General features: G+C 52.3%; 1 protein-coding gene across 1 annotated transcript in view; it reads right to left on the minus strand.

Annotated features, from left to right (window-relative positions):
• Positions 1-1,289: 1,289 nt before the first annotated feature.
• The window catches only part of KIAA0556 (KIAA0556 ortholog), a 234,233-nt gene continuing 212,544 nt past the window's right edge, over positions 1,290-22,978 (minus strand). Inside the window, exons 19-28 of the mRNA XM_030799359.1 lie at positions 22,025-22,202; positions 15,195-15,360; positions 11,650-11,807; positions 10,020-10,084; positions 8,416-8,526; positions 6,533-6,672; positions 4,630-4,731; positions 3,889-4,049; positions 3,690-3,778; positions 1,290-3,085 (exon numbers count right to left, since the gene is read on the minus strand). Of these exons, the coding sequence (XP_030655219.1) occupies positions 3,030-3,085; positions 3,690-3,778; positions 3,889-4,049; positions 4,630-4,731; positions 6,533-6,672; positions 8,416-8,526; positions 10,020-10,084; positions 11,650-11,807; positions 15,195-15,360; positions 22,025-22,202 (1,226 nt within the window). The 3' untranslated portion in view covers positions 1,290-3,029. The remainder of the gene's footprint in view (positions 3,086-3,689; positions 3,779-3,888; positions 4,050-4,629; positions 4,732-6,532; positions 6,673-8,415; positions 8,527-10,019; positions 10,085-11,649; positions 11,808-15,194; positions 15,361-22,024; positions 22,203-22,978) is intronic.

The raw sequence follows: 22,978 nt of genomic DNA on the forward strand, positions 1-22,978 counted from the left end.
AGGGAGGCCCGCTGAGCAAGCAGGATTGGTGAACGGACCGGGGCCTGCCTGCGGACAGGTTTTATTTAATACTTGGCTCACTCAGTGTGTGTATGCCTGTTTGTTGAAGTCGAGCCAACATTTAAAGAAGTTAGATTTCACATTAAAGATAAAAGAAACGCCTGGCTGTCTGGCTTCTCTTAGGAACCTTGAAGACCAGATGTTGCTGACCCCTTCGAAGGGCCTGTGCCGCCGTGTCAACCACAGTCCTTGCAGGCCAGTGTTGACATCACTCCCTGACATCACTTGTCTGGCCCCTGAATAACAGGACTCCAGCCCAGGGCTCTGGCAGGGGCTGGAGAGGCTCAGCAGAGCTGAGAGGCTGGGACACCCCTGCCGGCCTCCCACTCTCACAGAGGGAATGTTGGAAGGTCTGGGCTGCCTTCGAGGGTCTCCAGGGCTGGCCCAGAGATCCCTCCACCAAAAGGAGGGAGGGCAACTGCTCTCCAACACCAGGGTGGCTGGGCACAGCCAGGCCTCCGTATTTTAGGAAATCAGAGGGAACAGGGGGCATGGAGCAGGCCGGCCGGAGCCCCTGCTGTTTTCCCTCTATGCTTGGGGCTGGGCCTCTCCTGGCTGGACAGAGGGACTCTTTCCTCTGACCCACACAGCGAAGCAAAGTGGGGTTTCTAAAGGACTCCTACCTGCTGCCAATGCTATTGCCGGTGCCTGAACTGCAGTGTGACCCTCCTCAACTGAGCCCTCTTTCCACTCAAGGGCTGCTTTATCCAGAAGACACGAGCTGCCAACACTCATACCTGGAGGCAGTAGGGGTGTGGGGGGTGGCAGGGAGGAGGCCCAGGAACTGGGGGTCTGGGGGCCGCCATTCCAGGATCCACACATGGTGAAGGGAAACCCCAGGGCCAAAGACCCAAGGTTTGTCACCCCCACCTCAACTCCAGGGGCCCTCTCAGGATTTGTGCATTGGCTAATAGCTTCCAAAGCTGTGTGTCCCAGGAAAGCTGCACAACCTCTCTGTGCCTCAGCTCCCTTATCTGTAAAGTGAGGATAATAATAGTGCCCACCCCAAAGGGTTGTGTTACGTGGATTAAACAAGTTAGAGCCAGGCAGGTAATAACCACTCTCTATGGATGGGCTACTGTTGTCTGTTGATACGGCATGACAATCTCATTCAGTAGTCAGGGCGAGATCATGACCCCATCTACAGCTCAGTGAGGGCTTCTCTGTGTCACTCAGCTCCTGGAGGCAGCATGGACTCCCTGTTTGACCCCAAATCCAGTGACTCGGACTATATTCTTAATAACATCTTTTATTAATTTTGCAAGAGGAAAAAAATAGAAATTTATTTTAGAGTTAAAGCCTATACAGCTTTTTTTCCCCCTCCTAAATTGCACAGTACATACGATTATTATAAACATCAGCTGAGGTTCTGGGAGTGAGCTTGTGTCGTGTTAGTGCCATCTCCCTGACAAATCTGACCTGTACCCACATCTCAGCTGGGAAGGAGTAGCTGGGGCTCCCTTTAATGCAGCGGCACTGGTTTGGGTCACAAGAGCTGGTTTGATCAACCCCTGACTCCCCCCGGTGGGAGGTGCTCGTCACATCTGGGAGCTGAGCAGAGGTGCCGGGGGCTTGGAAGCTAGAGAAATGATGGATCTTTCTCTGGGAGAAGCAATTCTTATCTTCACATCAGCCCCGTGCTCCAAATGAAAAGCGCATTTGCATAGCTGCTCGAGCCCAGGCTGCTAAGCTCATGAAGTATTTGCCGGGGCTCTCGGTTGCATAGGAACGTACCTCGAGTACAGTACTGCGGCGGGCCGGGCTGGGCGCCAGAAAAACAACGGATTAATATTTGGAACGAGAAATTACCCACCACTGGGAAACCAATTAGGTCCCTGATCCGAGCTTGTTACATCGATGGAAATAGAAGCGTTCTGGGCTTCACTCGGCTGGGGGTGCAAGGCACATTTCCAACTCGCTGGGAAGTGGCTGAAGAGGGAGAAGGGGGGGGGCCCGAGAAAGGAGCACCTCACTGCCTGCCTCCAAGGGCACAGGGGCAGAGACAGAAAGCAGCCGCATCAGTGAGCACAGCCGCGATCAGACCAGGAAGGACATGTGGCAGAGAGTGCAGGGAGGGCCTGCTCAAGGGTGAGGGGAGATGGGGGAGTGTCCTCAGCATCCCCCAACACCTGCGTCCAGAGGGCACTGGGGTGGGTTCTTCTGGCCCTCTGGGGTCTGGAGCTGCCAGCCTGCTGGCCGCCCACCCACCCTTCCTGGCCTGGCAGCAGCACAGAGATGATACCCTGGCCTGCCAGAGCAGGCCCAGCTCTTGCCAAGGTGGATGGTGGGTGGCCCAGCTGACTTCCTTCCCTCTGCAGGATGCGCAGCCTTGGCCAATCCCTTATCAGCCCCGATGAGAGGAGAGAGGCCCCTATACCGGGATGAGAGAGGGTCTTGTGGACCCCTGTAACCAGGAAACTACCCCAACCTCTCAGCCAGCTCCACCAGTCCCCAAATGAGACAGGGATGTGCAGGGGATCGGGGGTGTTGGCGGCTGAAGCTCAGGTTTCTGAAGGCAGAGTCTCCCTGGGCAGCGCCCTGCCTACTGGAGTTGCGGGGTGGGGTCTGGCTCCCACTGTCCTGCTCAGCCATTCTCTGGGCCCTCTGAGGCTGGATGGGACACCTCCCCACCCCGTCATTGTCCTGTTCTGAGTCAGGGTCAGCCCAGGACCGAGTGGTCATGGGCCCTGCTTTGCTGGGTCTCACAGCAGAGGCACGAAGGCAGGTGTCCTGGGCTCCCTGCGGCCAACCCAGAACTGCAGGGGATCGCCGCGCCCTGCAGCCACAGCCATCTGTCACTCCGGTAGCATCCAGGGCTGTCCTCCCGAGTCCCCTCTCCCCAGCGGGCTCCCCTCAACACTGCAGTTCGCTTCCAGCTCCTGGGACTGAGGGTGAGGGACACAGGTGGTGAGTGGGGCTGGTGACGGAGCCCACCGGAGTGGCAGGACCAGCTCTCCCTTCTTCACCAGTCAGCAGCGCCATCGTCTCATCTCCTTCTCACTGATGCAGGTTTTGGGACGTAAGGCTGTCATGACAGGGCCCAGAGGGACCAGAGTTACTAAGTCTCAAACCCTGGAGGGGTGCCCCACACTCCCCAGTGAAATCCAGCAGTCTGGGTTGCCATTCAAGGGCCTTGGAAAAGTCCCTGCTCTCGGGGTGCCTGGCACGCTGGCCCCTTTCCTCCGCCTGGAGCAGGATCTGCCACAACACCCCTCTCGGCCTTTGCCCAGGCTGCCTGGCACACTCCTTACATCCTTTAGGATCCAGCTCAAACATCACCTCCTCCGGAAAGCCCTCACCTTGGGCATTCTCTATTGGTTTCCCACGGCCCAGGGCAAACCCCTTTAACGTGGTGCTCTGTCCCTGACTGCTTCCCCACTCTGTGCCCATGACACTTAGATTCAGGAAGCTTCACTGTGTTACAGATGCCTGCAAGAAGCTGGAAGCATGTTGTTCCCCTGGTTCCATCCTCTTCAGTCCCTCCCCAGGCCTTTGGGCAGGCTCCTGGGCAGAGGAGAGGGGTCCAGGGGCAGGCAGGGGTGAGGGCGGGGGTGAAAGGCCACCAGCTCCTTCTGTATTCAGACCGAGCTCCCGAGGCACGATGCTCTGGGCAGAGAAACGCCACTGACCTGGGTCAACAACGCTCTGCTTCTGTTTCGCGTTGGTAATGATTTGGTTTTCATTCATCATCTGGACATCCTGATCCTCAGCCTGATTACTGTGGCGGGGAAGGAAACACAAGATTCGATCAGGCTCCTGGCCGTGTGTCCCAGCCATCCATCCTCCTTAGGGCTGGTGGGGAGGCCATGGGGCTGGCTGGGGCCATACCTGATGGTGGTGTGTTTCTCCTGGTGGCGGATGTCCCTGTCCTCGGTGAAGAGGATGGTGTGGTAGGGCACGGTAGGCTCACACGTGGGCAGGATGCCCCCCACCAGGTGGCTCACCATGGCCAGGATCCCATTGTACACGAGCAGGTCGTCCACCAGCAGCTGCAGGGACACGGGGCGGGGCTCATGGGTCCCCCTCCTCCCTCCCACGTTGACCTTGGACACGGCGCGTTACTGCTGTGAGCCAAGGCTTTCTCCTCGGGAAGATGGGGCCGTCAGGAACAAGCGCCTACTATGTGCTGTGTCCGCCTTGTGATTTCAGATCTTCACAACCATTGGGAAAGGCAGGAGCTATCAGCCCACATTGCAGATGAGGAAATTGAGGCCTGAGGGGCTTTAGTACCATTAGCACAAGCGGCAGAGCTGGAGGCAAACTTGGGTCTCTGGTATTCACGGTCCCTGTTTTCCCCATCCCAGGGTCACCGCCCCAAACCAGTGGGATTCTAGAGGAAAAGATGAAAGAAAACCCACTTTCTATTTGTTCAGGGTGACACTGAAATCACTGCCAGGAGGTTCTGAATTCATGGTTGGGTGGGAAATTCTCCTGCATCTGACGACCAGGCATTTGTGTTGAGGGTTGCAACAGAGAGAAGTAAATCAAACTGCGACAAATGATAATTGCCGGCGGCCTAATTACCAACGAGCATAATTATCTCAAAAAACTCAGCTAATAAGTACTTACGCCAAACTCCTTCACCCCTCGATGGGGTGTTTTCGCATAATTCCACAGTTTGATCATTGACACGGTGGTAGGCAGATCGAAAATCACATAAACCCGGTTCACCTGTCAGAGAGCAGAACTAATTAAAACAGGCATGTTTGGAAACAGAGGCGCTTGGCTGGGCTGGGGGTGCCAGGCGTGGGCTGGGGTGAGCGGTGGTGCCCAAGGCAGTGCCTGCCACGTGGGCCAGCCTGGAGTTCCGCCCCCTTTCATCTCCTCGAAGCCCATCTTGAGTCTGGTCATGTGTGGCTGCGTTTGCAACAAACCGCTGAGCTGGCTTTTGGAGGGCCTGTGTTCTTGGGCCTGTCGGGGCCCTCATTTAAATGCCAGTGGAGGATTGGGAACATCCTCGGCCCTCCCCCACGTCCCCTCAGGTCAGCCCCAGAAATAGTCTAGAGCCCCATGAGCTAAAGGGACAGTCCCCAGCTCGGGTTGAGCACCAGCCATGGTGATCAGCATCTGACCCTGTCTGTCCTTTCCCCAAACCATCACTGAGAAGCAACGCCAAGGTGCTGCTGGGCAATGTCCAGTGTGTGTCTGTGAACCTCCGCTGGGGGAGTAAGGAGGGGGCTGTCTAGATCGGGGCAGAATCCAGTGGGGAAAGTGGGACGGAGCAGCCTCGAACAGCCCTCCATTGCAAGACAGAATCAAGAAATAAGCATTCCACGGTGGCCACAGGCTGCAGGCTCAGTCCTGCCCCGGGCCCTGGTCCCCAACCTGTGACCATCCTTAGAATGTCCCAAGAGGGAGTGCGGCTGCTCGGGGAGGGCCAGCCTCCTGGCTGGACCATGGAAACAGTAAAGGTCAGGGCAAGGGTCCTCAAACTCAGTTGCCTGTGAGGCTCAGGCAGATACAGATGTTGGAGTCCAGCCGTGAGAGCAACAGCTGAAGTCGCCTGACCCCAAAAGGCCTTCCAGTGCTAGACAACGGAAAATACCCGCTGGCTATCAGTGGGTGGCCCGGGTCTCAGGGAGGACGGAGCTGTGTTGCCCCCTCTGCAATGGCGCAGGGGAAGCTGATGGACGCTCAATGGGGGGGTCTAATTTTAGGGTGGCCTTTGGAAAACTTCCGTCATAGAATTGCTGACGCTGTACCTTCCTGTGTTTTGAGAGAAGAAGGTGCCCCTGATCCCCCACTCAGTCCCATGGCATGGACAAGGGACACATCCCTAGTCATATGGCTGCCAAGAACCCGCTGTGCATCTCCACCAGGCATCTGGCCCCAGGCTGAGAGGCTGGAGGGGGGCTGACCACCCCGTCCGTGCCCTGTGGCCTCTTCCCTTCCTCTCCACCACAACCAACCACGTCCGCTCACCACGAGGCCTCAGAGCTAAAAGCTAAGCAGGACCCAGTGCAAGGTTTGAGATCTGGGAAACTGAGTCAGTTGGTTGGAAGAGCTGACCAGGCCAATTTGGGGCCAGAAGGAAGGCAGGGCGGCCGTGCTGGGGTTATCTACCCAGTGATGTAGGAAGGGGCAGAAACTGTGAGTGTGCAGAGAGCTGGGTGGGGTGGAAGAGGGCACAGTGGCTGCAAAGTCAGGCAGAGCAGAGAACCAGAGAGGGCTGCCTGCAGGGACCGAGAATGCCCAAGCCCTCAGGCAGCTGTGCTGGGGTTCCTGGCTTCAGATTCCCATGGGGCCCCTTTCGCCCCGGTGTCCCCTTATGAAAGAGAAAGAATTGCTGGCCTGGAAGAGCTGACCCCATCAGGCAAGTTAGCAAAGACCTAAACCTTTCTGACAGCTCCCAAGCATCTTGGCTTGAGATTAACTTGACCTGGAAGAAAGATGTGTCACTGAGACCAGGGAAAGAAAGTCCCCCTGCCCGCCTGAGGGCCAGCAACTGTGGTGGCCGCTGCCAGGAACCCACCAGGCCTGGCAGGATGGGAGCCAGCCACATGTGCCGGCCATCGCTGGTGTCGTTCACTTGGTCGATGAGCTTGTCCGGGGTGCGGACGTCCCCGCCCACGCCCTCCAGGGAGTTCACGCTGTCGGGGAAGGCCGCAATATCTGAGGAGGCGTCTAAGTTGCCATAACCCAAATCTGTGTGCTTGCGGCTGCCAGCCGCCCTCAGGCTGACGGCGTGGCTCGGGGGACTTTGGGGCTGGCAGGGCTGATGCTTTGGGCAGCCGCAGCAGTGACAGCTGAATTGGACGTGTCCTGGGGAAACAGGGAGTGCCGGGCCCAAGGGGAGCAGGCGTGTGTGGAGAGGTGGTCAGTTTCAAGTAGAGAGAGAAGGAAACCACACAGAAGGCCAGCTGAAAAAGAGACCTTGCAGGGAACTGCCGGAGCTGGGGACATAAAATGTTGCTGCTGCTTGAGAGGGTGGAGGGCAAGCTCTGCAGAGGTTTTCTTTTGGAAGGGAATGGGGCAGTGGCTGGATTCTACCCTGGCATGTGAGGATCGTGCCGAGCCTCTCTTCCTGGGCAGTGTGGAAGGACCTCGGAGCAGCTGGACCCAGCTAATGTGATCTGCAGAACCCAGCTTCTAGTTCTGCCTCTGCCATTATGACCTGTGAGGGCGTGGGCAAGTCGCAGGTCAACCCTGGGCCTGTTTTCCCATCTGTAAATGGATATAAAAACCTCCAGCTCCCAGAATGGATGTGAGGATCTCAGAGCGCACCAGATGTGAGCCCTTTGGTAAAATCAATGAAACTTTATAGCTTCAAGGAGTTGCTAATAATGATCAAAAACATCAAGAATCATTCATCCCAGCTGAGGAGGGTGGTGGCACCAGGGGAAGGCAGAAAAGGATCCAACTGGAAGCCAGGGACCCCAAACAGATGCAAGGCAGGCTTTGGGGTTCAACCTGCCCTGGTATTTCCCTGTGGTGGGCCAGGGATCACAGATTCAAGATCTGAGGGGGCCAGGCAGGTTACATGAAAGAGGCAGGATAGCTTAGTTCTTGGTCAAGAGCTGGTGTCTGGACACAGACTCACTGGCTGTGTGACATTAGGTAAGTTACTCAATCTCTCTGTGTCTCAGGCTCCTCATCTGTAAAATGGGGATAACAGCAGCAATCACCTCACAAAATTGTTGTGAGGGCAGATGAGGTAGCACAGAGCGAGCCCTGAGTAAATAATAGCAGTGTGTTTCAGGGCCTGGTAGATAACAATGGGAGGAGTGGGGGGCTAAGGTAGACCAGAAGGGTAGGCTTGGGGAGAAATGGCAACAGATAACCAGGTCCAGCCATTGTCACTATGCATAATCAAGGGCCTGTGTTGCCAATTTCTCAGGGGAAACCGGAGATCAGGGTTTTCATGTGAAACCTCCTGATTTCTAAAAATATTAGCAACTCATTTTAAAATGCACTGGGCTAACAGTTTGCAAAAAATTCTGGTGTGGGCATACCATGGGCAAAGGATTCCATGCTTAAGAAATTCAGGACACACTGAGTTGAACACAGTGCAACAGGCTTCTCCCTGCAGACCCTGTCAGAGCCTTTGGTACTCCAAAATATCTGTGGTTCTTTGAGAAGGCGGTGGGGGCTATAGTTGGCGGCCTCTCTCAATTCACTGGACCACAGGACTCTTTGGTTTGTGGAATTCCTGCTCCTGATGTCTTAGCAAGCAGGGCTGGGAGCTGCTCTCTGCTGCCCGTCCTCAAGGGTCAGCATCTGACTACAAGCCAAGCCCCCTGGGCTCTTGTTCCCAGAGGGCCATTTCTCTCTGCACACAAGGCTTCTGCCCCGTTCCTGACCCTCCCATGCTCCCTTCAGTCTGGGTGGAGCCCGCTCCTGTCCTACAAAGGATACTGTTTTCTGACAAGGCGATTTTTTCTCCTCGCTCGTCATACAGCTCCAGGCCGGTGAGGCCGATGTAATACGGGTCGCCCCAGCTGGTGAGAAGCTGAAACTGGAAAATGACTGGGATACTTTATTAAGGAAAAGAAGGCTTAATTTTTTTTTTTTCAGAATACAGTAAAACAATGGCAAAGATAAGAGGAATTGTTTTGGGTTTCTATTGATGAATGAGAGAAAAACATTTTTCTCTTATTGCGACTAGAGCCTATCAAAATATAGGTGGCATCACATTTTCTTAAACTGCATGTGTGTGCATGCGTGTATGCACGTGTGTGCATGTGAGTGTTCATGTGTGTGTGTGTGTGTATGCATGCATGTGTGCACGTGTGCATGTGCCCGTGTGTGCGTATTAGGAATTCAAAGCCTTCCTCTAGGTCCCAGGAGACAGGACGGGAGGACAGGGCGCTCTCCAGGGAGCAGGCAGGATGGGGAAACATCTGTGTCACAAACTGATTGTATGGTATTGAACGAAATGCTCCAGTTTCTCTGGTTGTGAAATGACAAGAACAGAGTACCTGCTCCCTCCTCTGTCCCTTTCAAGTACACAGGAGGCTAAGAAGGGGACACATAAACCTCACAGCACCAGGGGCCATGGGCCGGGGCAGGGAGACCACCATTGCTGCTGAAGTCCCACGTGCAGAGCTGGGCATCAAGCCCTTCCTCAGCCCCGTGCTCTGCTCGCTCCCCGCACTCCCAGGAGCAGGCCGGGTGGGAGGCACGAAAAGGAGCCGAGTGGCTCCCAGATGATGGCATAGCCAGAGACAGTTCCAGAACTGGCCGGCTAGAGAGCGGGTCTTAGAGCCAGGCTGCCTGAGTTCACCTCCCCTGGGCCCTACCCCTTCCCACCTGTGTAGCCTTGGGCAAATTACTGAGCCTCTCTGTGCCTCAGTTTTCCTAGCTGTGAAATGGAAATTATAGTAGTACCAGAGTGCTGGGCTCTGCTGCCCGGGCTAAAGTGCAGTGGTGCAATCAGAGCTCACTGCAGCCTCGAACTCCTGGGCTCAAAGGGTCCTCCCACCTCAGCCTCCAAGTAGCTTGGACTATGGGCATGTGCCACCAGCTAATTTATTTTATTTTTTTAAGATATGGGGTCTCACTATGTTGCCCAGGCTAGTCTCAAACTCCTGGCCTCAAGTGATACAACCTCCTTGGTCTCCTAAAGCGCTGAGATTACAGGTGTGAGCTATTGTGCCTGGATTGCCAAGCTATTTCTATCTTCACCTCCTCCCTGGCTGGTTCCAGGACACCCCCCTTCCCCAGTCCAGCCACTGGGGTCAGTGTCAGCTTCTCTAGCCCCTCCCAGCTGGAGTCCTGGGTGCTGCCCCCTCTAGCTTCAACTGCCAGGAGTGAGATCTGGAACTAGCCTGGCTACCCCAGTCCCCGCAGCTCCTAGTGGCCCTGAGGACCTGGGAGGCCTCCCATCCTCTGCCTTGGTTTCCTTGCATGGAGTTCCAGCTGCCTCAGCTGTGGCCGCCTGAAAACCTGGCTGGGCAGTTGAGGCCCAGGCGCTGCCTCAGGGCCCAGAATGTGCTGGTGGGGCGGGAGGAGAAGGATACAGCCACAGGGCATCAGCGGTGCCTCGTAGTCCATGCTCGCACACTCCAGGCTTTTCATGTCCAGCCTGAAAAAGCACAAAACAGCACCATGAAGAAGCTCATGACGGCCCAGAATCACCAGCCAGTTACCCCCAGGTAACAGGCTTTGAAGAAACATGGCAGTTTAGCGTTCCCTAGGATGCAGCAGGGAAAAGACAGATGAGGCCCCTGCTCGCGTGGAGTTCCCGCTCTAGATGATAGTCATTGCCAATGCCGGCAGGATGCTGTGCCAGGGAGGCACGGGGCTCAGGGCTTTCCTGAAATGGACTCTTTTATTCCTCAACACAACCCTAGGAGGTGGGTATTTTTAGATGCTTGGGATGTGGATGAGAAAACTGGAACACAGAGAACTGAGGTCACTTGCTGAAGGCCATGCAGCTGGTAGTGGCAGAAGCGGGATGGGACGCGAGGTTGTCTGGTACCACTGCCCCCTTTCTTAACCAACCCCCTCTATGTCTTTAAACACAAGGAGGGTCCACGCTGTGCTGAGAGCCAGGACAGGGTGACAGGGCAGAGGGACTGGGTGGGGCAGTCTGCCTCAGGGAGTGCTCTGAGAAGGCCTCCAGGAGGAGGCAGCCTTGGGAAGTGCCAGAGCTGAGCCTTCCACGCAGAGGAGCAGCAGAGCAAAGGCCCGAGGTGGGAAGACACTGGGCTGCTGGTGTTTGCCCCAGAAAGCAGCCAGAGGGCTGGAGTCTGGGGCAGGACGGGGAGAGGGAAGCGAGAGGAGGCTAGAAGGCAGGCACAGCCCTGATGGCTTTGGCTTCATGATCTTCAGCACCTGGCTCCACCAGCCAGAGCCTCAGTTCCCACATCTGTAAAATGGGCATCATACTGGCTAGGTCAAAGGGTGGCTGGAAGGATTTCCCAAAGGACACATCAAAGTGTTCACACAGCGGGCCCTCGGGAAGGATTCTCTCTTCCACGGCCTTCCTACGGGGCCCCTCTCCCTGGTCCACTGTCAGTGCCCTCCAGCCCTAGCCTGGTTCTCTTCCATTTCAAGGGCAATGTTACAATTAAGTGACTTCCCAGTGACCGGCCCAGCCAGCCAACCCTGCTAAAGTGCAGGGAAACTCATTTTGTTTCGAGAGCTTGGCCTCTGGCGTTTGGACATCAGGGGGTTTAAATGAGTAAACTTAACGTGGCATTTACAAATCGTTATGAACTTAATGCAGCTGAGACTGGGGCCAAGAAATCCCAGTGAATCCATGAAATATTAAGCTCTATTTTTCTCCTTGAATCTTTCTAAATCAGGAACACAGAAACGGGAGAAGGAAGGCCCTTCCCCAAACTGGCCAGCAGGCATTTCTGAAATGGAGGAAGGCTGTAGCCTCTTTTCCCAGCAGGAAACGCAATGAAGCATTTAAAATCTTCAGCACTCCAGACTGAAAAACCCACATATCCCCAGACAAGGTAAGTCCATTCCACAGGCTTCCGGTGAGGCTTGGCTGAGCTTTAGAAAATGACTAAGTTGAAAAGCAATGTGTTTGATCATCGTTTCAAAACCCTTTCAGTATGTACATCAGAGCAACTTGCAAAGCAAGCGGGCCCAGGGGCCGGGAGGGGCTGTGCGTGGCGCCCACTTTCCCCTCACCTCCTGGCTGGCTGGGGCAGCAGCCGAGCCCGTAGGTAGTCCACGAAGAGGATTTCTTGAGCAAAATCAAAGTGGCAGTTGCCTGGCCCCTTCCGGATGAGAAAGCCCTCTGGTGGGGAGACGCACAGGCCATCCAGGGAGACGTGGACAATCTTGGCCTGGCAAACAAAAGAAATAACATGACTGAAGGGAGGCAGGCCATGTGGGGACAGAAGCGGTGCTGAAGTGACCGGAGCTGCTGGCAGCTGTGCTCACCATGGGGAGCCTTTCGCAGAGCCACCTGACCGAGGTCCATTTCCCATATCAGGTGCTGTGTGGGCGCTGGGCAGGTAGCAGAGGACAAGACAGGTGAGCCCCCGGCTACAGCGGACACTGGTCCACAGCTTTCAGGGGTGGCATGTGACTTGGCCAAGGCCTCGCCCACCTCACCAGCTGCAGCGGCCTGGGGCGGCATGACATGGAGGTCAAGGGCATGGACTCAGGCGCTTCCATGTGCACCACTAGTAGCTGTGTATGTTACCTACCTTCCCTATGCCTCAATTTCCTCATCTGTTAAATGGGCATGGTCATGAGTTAACCTATGTAAAGTGCCCTAAACAGTGCCTGGCACAAACTGTATACTTTGTGAATGTTAGCCTCTATCGCTCACTCCTTTTCAACCCCTGGCTCACACATCGATACCCCTCTGGGAGCTCTCCCTTAGGACAGGACAGGCCTCTTCCTGATCTTTCTTCTCATGGCACTGAGCTCATCCTTTTTGGGCCTGTATGCCTAGCAGCATCCCCAGTGGCTTCTGGGTCTCTCTTATGGCAGAGGGTCTGGCTGGACCACCTCTCTGTCTGCCTCAGGGCCTGGAACACAGCAGATGCTTTCTAAGAGCTTGCTGAATTCATGTGGATTTGAGCCAACATCTTTCCCTGTTCTAGCCAGAGTTCTCCAGCCAGATGGCCAGGTTCTACTGGTCAATCTCAAAGTCCTAATGGTAGAGTCTGAGGCGGCCCAGCCACCACCTGCTCTATGGGCAGGGAGGGGCAACAGCCATCACTCTCTGATTTCAGATTTTGGAGCCTGGTTCTCCTCGACACCTTAGCCCACCTTCGTGGTCAGCAACATGGGCGCAGCTGCTGATCCAACTGCTGGCTTTCCCCTAGGGAGAGGCAGAGGAGCTCCTCCTGCAGAAAGGAAGGGAGGAAGGGTCCCTGGCCTGGCTCTCATGTGCCCCTGGGGCCCCTCGTTCCTTCAGCATTTTGGGAGCCCCTCTATGTCAGTTACTCACAGGACACATAAACCTGAAGTGTGGTGCTACCTGGCTTCGGGCATGGTTGTCACTAGAACTTGGTCCCCGTCCTCCATCTCTCCATCTGCTTTCCTCAAGGGGGATTCCTACCTGGGCCCCCTGAGCTGAACTTGAGACACGGCCAGGCCCATCAGCATGACTCCTGGGGTTTTGCTGGCTTGCCTGGAAAGGGGAGCTCTCTCTTCTGCTGGGCTTGGAGCTAGCAGGACATAAGCCTGGAACTGCCAGAGTGTGCCCTGGACAGAGTCACCCAAAAGTGGATTCAGTGATGGCAAAGCAGAGGCCCAGGAAGTCCCTGTCCATCCTTCAGGGCCAACACCTCCTCCAGGAAGCATCCCTGACTTCCCTGGGCAGAGCTGGCCACGTGTCCTCTGCTCATTCCCTTCGAGGTGACCTCTAGCACCACCTCCATCTTATAGGGAAGGAAGCTAAACTTCACAGGGACTAAGTGATTTGCCTGAGGGCCACTGAAGGGATTTGAAGGCCCAACTCCAGGAGTCCAAGGCCCTGGCTTCCAACCACATGCCAGGGACCCCTGGTGCTCAGAAAGGCCTTTTGGGATGTGGGATCTGAGTCAAAGCATCCATTTCACTGCAGTGGGGATCTCCCATCTCAGGCCACGTGCCCATTCTCCCCCACCCCCACCTCATCCCACTGTAGCCATTGTCTGGCTGGTGGGGCCCAGACCTGTGAGATGGGAACTCAGCCCAACATCCCCAGATGGTGAATTCAGGTCACAGAAGCTCTACCAGACAGACTGTGATTTGCTCAAGGGAATTTTAAGGCCCAAAGGCACAACTTGAGACAGAAGGCTGTTTTTAATGTCAATATATCTGACTTCTTCAATGTGTCGAACCCAGGGGAGTGCTCATAGAGACACAGGGTGGCGTTGGGAGGGTCCGTGACCGGCCTGCTCAGAGGAGCATGCTGGCTCAGCTCCTGCCACATGGGGAGGGCCAGGGGCTGCCGATCCTGCTGTAAGATGTGACACAATTCTTTTTTTCATTTTTCTTTCTTTGAGATGGTGTCTTGCTCTGTCACCCAGGCTAGAGTGCAATGATCAGATCATAGCTCACTGCAGCCTCAACTTGGGCTCAAGAGCTCCTCCTGCCCTAGCCTCCTGAATGGCTGGGACTACAGGTGTGTGCCACCAAGCCTGCCTATTTTTTTTGGTAGAGATGGGGGTCTCTCTGTATTGCCCAGGCTGGTCTAGAACTCCTGGGCTCAAACCATCCTCCAGCTTCAGCCTCCCAAAGTACTGGGATTACAGGCGTAAGCCTCTACACCTGGTCCGTGATACAATTCCTAAGGCCCTAGAATAAATTCCGTGGTGGGTATATGGTGGGGAGCCCAGATCTGGGGATCACCTGAGGCTGAGTCCTGGCTTTGTCAACTGTTACCTGGCAACAGTGATGCCAATCCGCCATGGCAGGTGTTATTCCCTCCTCATTTTATAGATGAGGAGACAGGCCCAGGGAAGGCAGGCCACATGCCAAAGGTTACGTAGCTGGTAGGGTCCAAGCTGAGACTCAGACTCAGGCCCTCCTGATAGTAGGGCCCTAGCTGAATTGCTACCTTTCGGTGGCCTCACTGTCACTTTTACATGACTGGAGGGCACCCATTCAGTCACCTGAGGCCAGAAAAGCCAGAGAAAAGGGCTCTTCCAAGGCTCTCTTCTTCATTCCCACCGAGACTGAGTCTCAGAAGCCCCCCTGCTGCTTCTTACTCAGCAAAACATGGAAATCACAGTGTGGGCTCCAGGTCTGGCTGGCCAAGGTGGAGACTCCAGCTGTGTGGCCTTGGATGGGTGGGTGAACCTTCCTGGACCTCAGTTTCAGACCCTAAGAAATGGGGGTAATCACACCCACCTCCCATTGGCTGGAATGAGAATCCAGTGAAACGATGAATGCCCGTGAAGCCCTCGGCAGAGGCCTGGCCACCCGAGCACTCAATGGACTTGAGGGCTGAAACTGACCGTGGCAAGCTGGGGCCTGGACCTGTCTAGGACCCCCCAGCACCAGGAGAAACGGCGCTGTGCAGTTCCCTGGAAATGCCCTGAGCTCTTTAGCCTGCATTTGCCATTTGCAGAAGGAAACAGCAGCTCTCTCCCTCCCTGGACATAATGCCCCCAGCTCCTTTTGGAAAGTTCTGGAGGATTTATGCTCCTCTCCGGCTGCCACGCCAGCCATTCATCAAGGTGCTGCTTCCCTGATGCTGGACCGAGCGCGGCCGCTGCTCCCCGGCTTACCCCGCGATAGGTGTCCTCGGGAGATTTATTGTAGTTCCAGAAGCGCAGGCCTGCGATGCTTTCGGCCCTGTCGAGGCGGATCGTGACCACGTGGTCCAGCCCCGGCGAGAAGGGGATCAGCCACATATGCTCATCCTCCATGGTGATGTTGGTGCCATCGATTAACCTGCAGCAATGGGGATGGAGCGGCAGGGGGGCAGCTCAGTGGGCACATGACGCATCACAGTGGGGTCCCCACCCCCTCGCCCCTGAGTATATCCCCACTGCCTGGCACTAGCCTGGCTGTGTCAGGCTCATTAAGGGGAGGTGTGACTGATGAGAACAACAGTCAGAAGTTGTCTCTCATCTATGAAATAACACATTTTTTAAAAGAAAAAAAAAGGCTATGCTGTTAAAGGTGGAGAAAAGCAATCATCAGGGTTTTTTTTTTAAAAGGGAAAATGTATCATTTTTCAGAATCCTTTAGCCCAGTGATCCCATTTCTGGGATTTTCTTCCCCAGAAGGAAAATGTATTCAATATATGGGAAAGGCTATCCGAACCAAGATGCTCATTACAGTGTTATTTACACTAGCTTAAAAAAGGATAACAACCTAAAAGATCTCAAAATCGGGAAATGGTTAAGTAAATTTCACAGGGGTTAAGGTGCCACTGTGAGGACACTGCAGTCACATGGAAGAGGCAGGACACTGATTATAAAGCTGAGAAATGAGGACAAGGACCAGGAGAGAGGGTGCAAAAGTGAAAAACATAATTGGGTCAGAGGGTATGGAGGTGAGTATTTTTCTCAAGTTTCCAAACTTTCTGTAAATTTGCTGTGTTGGCTTTACAGCATAGTTGCAAAGAAGTGTAGCCCTTCCTTCCCATGCTGGGGGAGAGAGGTACAAAAGCACCAGGTGAGCTCTGCAGCTCTTGGCTTGGAACAAGTAGAAGGAGGGGCAGGTGACTGTGGGAGCTGCTCTGGCTGGACCATGCTCTGTGACCGCAAGCCTGGATATCCCAGGGAAGCCTCTGACCTGTAGGAGGGAGCCCCTCATGCTCCCTCATGCTCTTCCCAGTTGGCACTCTGAGCTTGTCACCTCAGCCCTATTGCACTCCTGTCCTGGCCAGTTTCTGGTTCCCTTGCTTGGGACATCCTGCTTATCCTCAAGTTGGCCTGTGTTTGTCCCAAGGACAATCGTGCCTCTCGCTTCCCCGGACTGCCCCGCATGCCTCAGCCCAGGCCTCAGGTCCTTGTCCTTGTGGCTCTGGCCCATGTGTCTGGCACTGCCATTCAGAAGCCTGGTCCTGGAAAAAAGGGCCCAGCTGGCAGCCTCTTGAGAAACCTCCCTCTCCCTCTCATTTTCCAGAACCCTCCCCACTCCACACCCTGGATTCCTGGTACGTTGCAGCTGCTGTACTGGGAGAAACTTGGCCTGCTGCCACATTTCCTAGATTTGAAACAAAACTTTTTGTTTCCTTTTACGTTTTAAAGTTGTGAATTTGGAAAAAAAAAATTTCATAATCGAAGTGTTTACCCAAGGAGGCAATGTTGCTTTGTTCTCTAAAAGGCTGTTATTAAATTGATGGATGGTGTGTCTGACAATTGCTGGCATCTTAAAACTGAGGAAATTCAGCAATTCCACCATGGAATGTTTGTGGAACTAAGCTGACTGAGGATGACGACTAGAGAACCTTCTATTTCCTTCCAAAGGCAATTATCTTTCTGTCCTAGAAATGGGGCTGCTCCATAGCAAACCTGCCCAATTCTGAGAGCAGTGAGAACTGCTGGAGCATCTGTAGCCAACAGTGAAAGGAAGACTCTATAGATGCTCTCAAGAACATCTAAATGAATTCCTAGCTCTATCCATAAAAAAGCCTAGAAACAGCAACCGACCGAGTAGCAGTGAGCATCCCTAGTGGCCAGATTATGGTCTCTAAATACCATTTCCCACTAAAAGGAACCAGGGCTTCTTGGAGAAATGGCTGATTGCAGGTCTGGGACAAGAAATATACCAGATGAGCCTGAAGCATCTGTCACATCAGAAGGCAAGAAAGGTGACTGTTTTAAAAGGACTCAGGACTTCCCAGCATCCCGATTTAAACATCAATCGGGATAAAAACTTCAAAGAATTGACTCTTCGAATGCAGTACTGTATGTTTAAAATCTATGAGTTTATAATAATCCCTAAAAAGAAACACATGTTTTAGACGATGCTAGATAAAGTTATTTGGAAAGCCAAAAAGAAAAGGAGGGGAGTGAATCCAGCACTTAGGCTGCTTTTCCCATCTGAATTTCACCACAGAGTAGCCAAATAATTGAGGGAAATTCTCTCTTTATTGCAGTTATTTCAGCAAATAAATTTAAAAAAGAGTAGTAGGTGTAAAATACCACCATTTTGCAACCCCTAATGAATTAATGGACTTTGCCAGCATGACTGGCTTCCAACATCACAGCCTGACAACCAGACATTCTATATGTCCCCCGGGCCACACACTGACATCGATGTGGTTGTATTGCCCTAGTGGTCAAACCTCAATCTGTTCAGGACTCTACATCTAATTAACAGTGTACTAGAAATACAGGGGAGCAAGGAGCAGACTAAACAATACCATAGAGATGCAGCCAGTAAAATTCAGGTCTACCTGGTTTCTTCAACAGGTAATTTACAAGAAAAAGATGGAAAAAGGGGAAAGAGAACCTAGAGAGGCTTAAGAGACATAGCAACCAATCACAACACATAGACCTTATCTGGAGCAAACTGTTAAAAAGGGCGGGTGGGGGGACTATGAATCTGCTAGATATCTGGTAATTTAATATATTGTTGTTAACTTTTTGTTGTTGTTGTTGAGACAGGATCCCGCTCTGTTGCCCAGGCTGGAATGCAGTGGCACAATCATGGCTCACTGCAGCCTTGAACTCCTGGGCTCAAGTGATCCTCCCACCTCAGCCTCTGAGTAGCTGGTGCTACAAGCACATGCCACAATGCCTGGCTATTTTTTTTTTTTTTTTTTTTTTTGTAGAGACACAATCTCACTATGTTGCCCAGGCTGGTCTTGAATTCCTAGGCTGAAGCAATCCTTCTACCTCAGCCTCCCAAGTAGCTGGGACTACAGGCACATGCCACAGTACCTGCCTAATTTTTTTTTTTTTTTTGTAGAGATACAGTCTCACTATGTTGCCCAGGCTGGTCTTGAATTCCTGGACTCAAGTGATCCTCCTATCTCAGCCTCCCAAGTAGCTGGGACTACACACATGTGCCACAGTGCCTGGCTAATTTTTTTTTTCTTTTGTAGAGACACAGTCTCACTATGTTATCCAGGCTGGTCTCGAATTCCTGGGCTCAAGTGATCCTTCTGCCTTGGCCTCCCAATGCTGGGATTACGGGCATGAGCCACTGCGCACAGGCAAGTTTTTCAAGTATAACAATGGTACCAGGATTATGTTTTCACTTAAATCCCTTATTGTTTAGAGGTATACACTGAAATACTTAAAGAGGAAATGCTATCAGGCCTGGGATTTGCTGGCAGATAATCTAGCAGGTGGGTGGGAAGGATCCACAAGCCGCACTGTGCATTGATCACTTTTCCAGCTGACTGGGAGCCAGGTCTCCAGGCTCCAAGCCTAAATACTCAGGAGAGTGACTTGCCAGGTTGTGGGGGTGGTCAGAGGGACCCAGGAGCAGTTAATGGTAGCAGGGGGTGAGGCCACGGTTCAGGGCCACCTTATAGAAAAGCAGGGAGAAGCCTGCCACCAACTCTGCATGAGCTCAGCACCAGGCCAAGGGATGTGGCTGCAATGCGACATGCCATGGGAATGACTGTCCCCATTCTACTGATAAGGAAACCAAGGCAGGGGAGACAGTATAACTTAGTGGGTAAGTGAGTGGATGGTGGGTATCCCACAGGCCTGCGTTCCAATTCATGACTCTGCCACTGCAGTAGTCTGGGTGGCCTCTGCATAGTTCAGTCTCCGCATCGGTATAGTAGGGCTCATAATGGTCCCTTCCTCAAAGGGCTGTTTGAGGCTTCAACGGATGAACATGTGTCACCTGTCACCTGCTTCGCATAACCCAGTGCCTGGCATTTAATAAGTGCTCAAAAACTAGCAGTTATATGATCAGTTATTATTATTAGCATTGCTGTTATTATTATTATTTATTTATTTATTTATTTTTATGCTTTAGGTTTTAGGGTACATGTGCACAATGTGCAGGTTTGTTACATATGTATCCATGTGCCATGTTGATTTCCTGCACCCATTAACTCGTCATTTAGCATTAGGTATATCTCCTAATGCTGTCCCTCCCCCCTCCCCCAACCCCACAACAGTCCCCGGAGTGTGATGTTCCCCTTCCTGTGTCCATGAGTTCTCATTGTTCAATTCCCACCTATGAGTGAGAACATGCAGTGTTTGGTTTTTTGTCCTTGTGATAGTTTACTGAGAATGATGTTTTCCAGTTTCATCCATGTCCCTACAAAGGACATGAACTCATCCTTTTTTATGGCTGCATAGTATTCCATGGTGTATATGTGCCACATTTTCTTAATCCAGTCTATCGTTGTTGGACATTTGGGTTGGTTCCAACTCTTTGCTATTGTGAATAGTGCCGCAATAAACATACGTGTGCATGTGTCTTTATAGCAGCATGATTTATAGTCCTTTGGGTATATACCCAGTAATGGGATGGCTGGGTCAAATGGTATTTCTAGTTCTAGATCCCTGAGGAATCGCCACACTGACTTCCACAATGGTTGAACTAGTTTACAGTCCCACCAACAGTGTAAAAGTGTTCCTATTTCTCCATATCCTCTCCAGCACCTGTTGTTTCCTGATTTTTTAATGATGGCCATTCTAACTGGTGTGAGATGGTATCTCACTGTGGTTTTGATTTGCATTTCTCTGATGGCCAGTGATGATGAGCATTTCTTCATGTGTTTTTTGGCTGCATAAATGTCTTCTTTTGAGAAGTGTCTGTTCATGTCCTTTGCCCACTTTTTGATGGGGTTGTTTGTTTTTTTCTTGTAAATTTGTTTGAGTTCATTGTAGATTCTGGATATTAGCCCTTTGTCAGATGAGTAGGTTGCAAAAATTTTCTCCCATTCTGTAGGTTGCCTGTTCACTCTGATGGTAGTTTCTTTTGCTGTGCAGAAGCTCTTTAGTTTAATTAGATCCCATTTGTCAATTTTGGCTTCTGTTGCCATTGCTTTTGGTGTTTTAGACATGAAGTCCTTGCCCACGCCTATGTCCTGAATGGTATTGCCTAGGTTTTCTTGTAGGATTTGCAGATGACATGATTGTATATCTAGAAAACCCCATTGTCTCAGCCCAAAATCTCCTTAAGCTGATTAGCAACTTCAGCAAAGTCTCAGGATACAAAATCAATGTACAAAAATCACAAGCATTCTTGTACACCAATCACAGACAAACAGAGAGCCAAATCATGAGTGAACTCCCATTCACAATTGCTTCAAAGAGAATAAAATACCTAGGAATCCAACTTACAAGGGATGTGAAGGACCTCTTCAAGGAGAACTACAAACCACTGCTCAATGAAATAAAAGAGGATACAAACAAATGGAAGAACATTCCATGCTCATGGGTAGGAAGAATCAATATCGTGAAAATGGCCATACTGCCCAAGGTAATTTATAGATTCAATGCCATCCCCATCAAGCTACCAAAGACTTTCTTCACAGAATTGGAAAAAACTACTTTAAAGTTCATATGGAACCAAAAAAGAGCTCGCATCGCCAAGTCAATCCTAAGCCAAAAGAACAAAGCTGGAGGCATCACGCTACCTGCCTTCAAACTATACTACAAGGCTACAGTAACCAAAACAGCATGGTACTGGTACCACAACAGAGACATAGATCAGTGGAACAGAACAGAGCCCTCAGAAATGATGCCGCATATCTACAACTATCTGATCTTTGACAAACCCGACAAAAACAAGAAATGGGGAAAGGATTCCCTATTTAATAAATGGTGCTGGGAAAACTGGCTAGCCATATGTAGAAAGCTGAAACTGGATCCCTTCCTTACACCTTCTACAAAAATTAATTCAAGATGGATTAAAGACTTAAATGTTAGAACTAAAACCATTAAAATCCTACAAGAAAACCTAGGCAATACCATTCAGGACATAAGCATTGCTGTTATTATTGAAGAGGTTAAGAAAGTTACCTAATAGTCAGCATGGGGCAGAGGTGGGATTTGAACTCCCATCCCTCTGACTCCCCTAGTTCACACCTCTGAGCAGCGCCCAGACCCTCTGGCTGTGCAGAGCAGGGGAACCGAGTGCTGGTCTGTGGGCTGCAGATCCATGTGGATTGATGCTGTATCTGAGGCTTCCCCCCTTACTGACTTGACCCAACCTTGGCTTATGAAATCTGACAAGTGCAGGGGAAAGTGCAGCCACCACCGCCTGTGGAGGCTTCCTGAGCCATCACCTCCAACCTCAAGGAGGGGAGAGGGAGCTTTCAGCCCCCGAGAGGCCTGGGTCATTCATGCGTAAACTCTGAACCGTCCACTGCAAAGATTTACAGACAGCTACTGTGTGCGAGACGCTCTGCTAAGCACGGAGAAGAAAACGCAGACCACGGCTGTGTCTGGAAGCATGGGAACCTGCCTTCAAATCCCACCTGACACTTCCAGCTGTGTGGTCCTGGAGAATCACCTCCCACCTCTCTTTCCTGAGCCTCGGTTTCCCTTGACCACATGACCTCACAGGGTGGCCAGGGGAGGGACATATGCGATTCTATTTGATGTCTGAATCTGAAGTCTCAGAGGCAGAACAGTGTCCCCAAAACCCTGTGGTCATGAAAGTAAAGCTTCTGATAGACACTTACTTGTCCAGGGTCCGGGAGTCGTCAGAGTACTCGGGGAGCTCATTTAAGTCTCTGGGGGAAGCGGAGATCTGGTGCAAGTGGATGGGCAGCGCCTGGCCCTCCTTGCCCACCACTTCCAGGCCAGTGAGCCCCAGGTAGTGCAAGTCTCCCCAGGAGGCAGTGAAATTCAGCTGAAGGCCTGCAACAGGAAGAGAAGTGGCCCATCAGCACCAGAGGCTCCAAGGAGACATCTAAAATGAAGACGGGAAGAGGAATGCTATTCGGCCTCTATATTCTAGCAACTTCAACCTAGACCCAAAGTGCCTTGCGGGAGGGCTCTGTAGCTTTCCTCTAGGTGGCCTTGGGCCCAGGCCACTGCCAGTGCTCAGGAAACAATGGTAGGCTGCATGGACGAGGGTTAAACCTGCACATAGCCCTGAGTCCTTCCTCCGCCTACAGATTGTGCTGTCCCACCCCACACTGAACATCCTTAGTGGCTTCTCATGCTTTCTGGCCAACAACGCATTCCCCATCAGACTTCTATCTACTTCTCTGACCTCACTGTGCACCAGGGACCCTAGGCCCCACCCAGACTGTCTTTCAGTTCCTCGTATTTATATTCCTGTCTCCCAACCACAGGGTCTTTGCATGTGCTGTCACCCCTCTCTAGAATTCACATGGCCTGGTTGATTTGTGCTCACCCTTCAGATCCCAGCTCCCTTCCTCAGAGAATCCCTCCTGACTTCTTTGACCAGGTCAAATCTTCATTGATAACCTGCCATGCCACTGTACACTTCCCTTTCCGAGCACTGGTCACCGCTGTAATCTCGTGATCATTTGGTAAATATCCACTTGCCCCGCCAGATGCCTAACTCCTTGAGGGAGAAACCCCATCTGTTTCTCTAAACCACTGTGTCCCGAGCCTGGCATAGTGCCTGGCACACAGTAGGAGCTCAGTACAGATGGAATGATTAA

Source organism: Nomascus leucogenys, chromosome 2 (genome assembly GCF_006542625.1).
Source record: "Nomascus leucogenys isolate Asia chromosome 2, Asia_NLE_v1, whole genome shotgun sequence".
In the NCBI taxonomy this organism is placed as follows: domain Eukaryota; kingdom Metazoa; phylum Chordata; class Mammalia; order Primates; family Hylobatidae; genus Nomascus; species Nomascus leucogenys.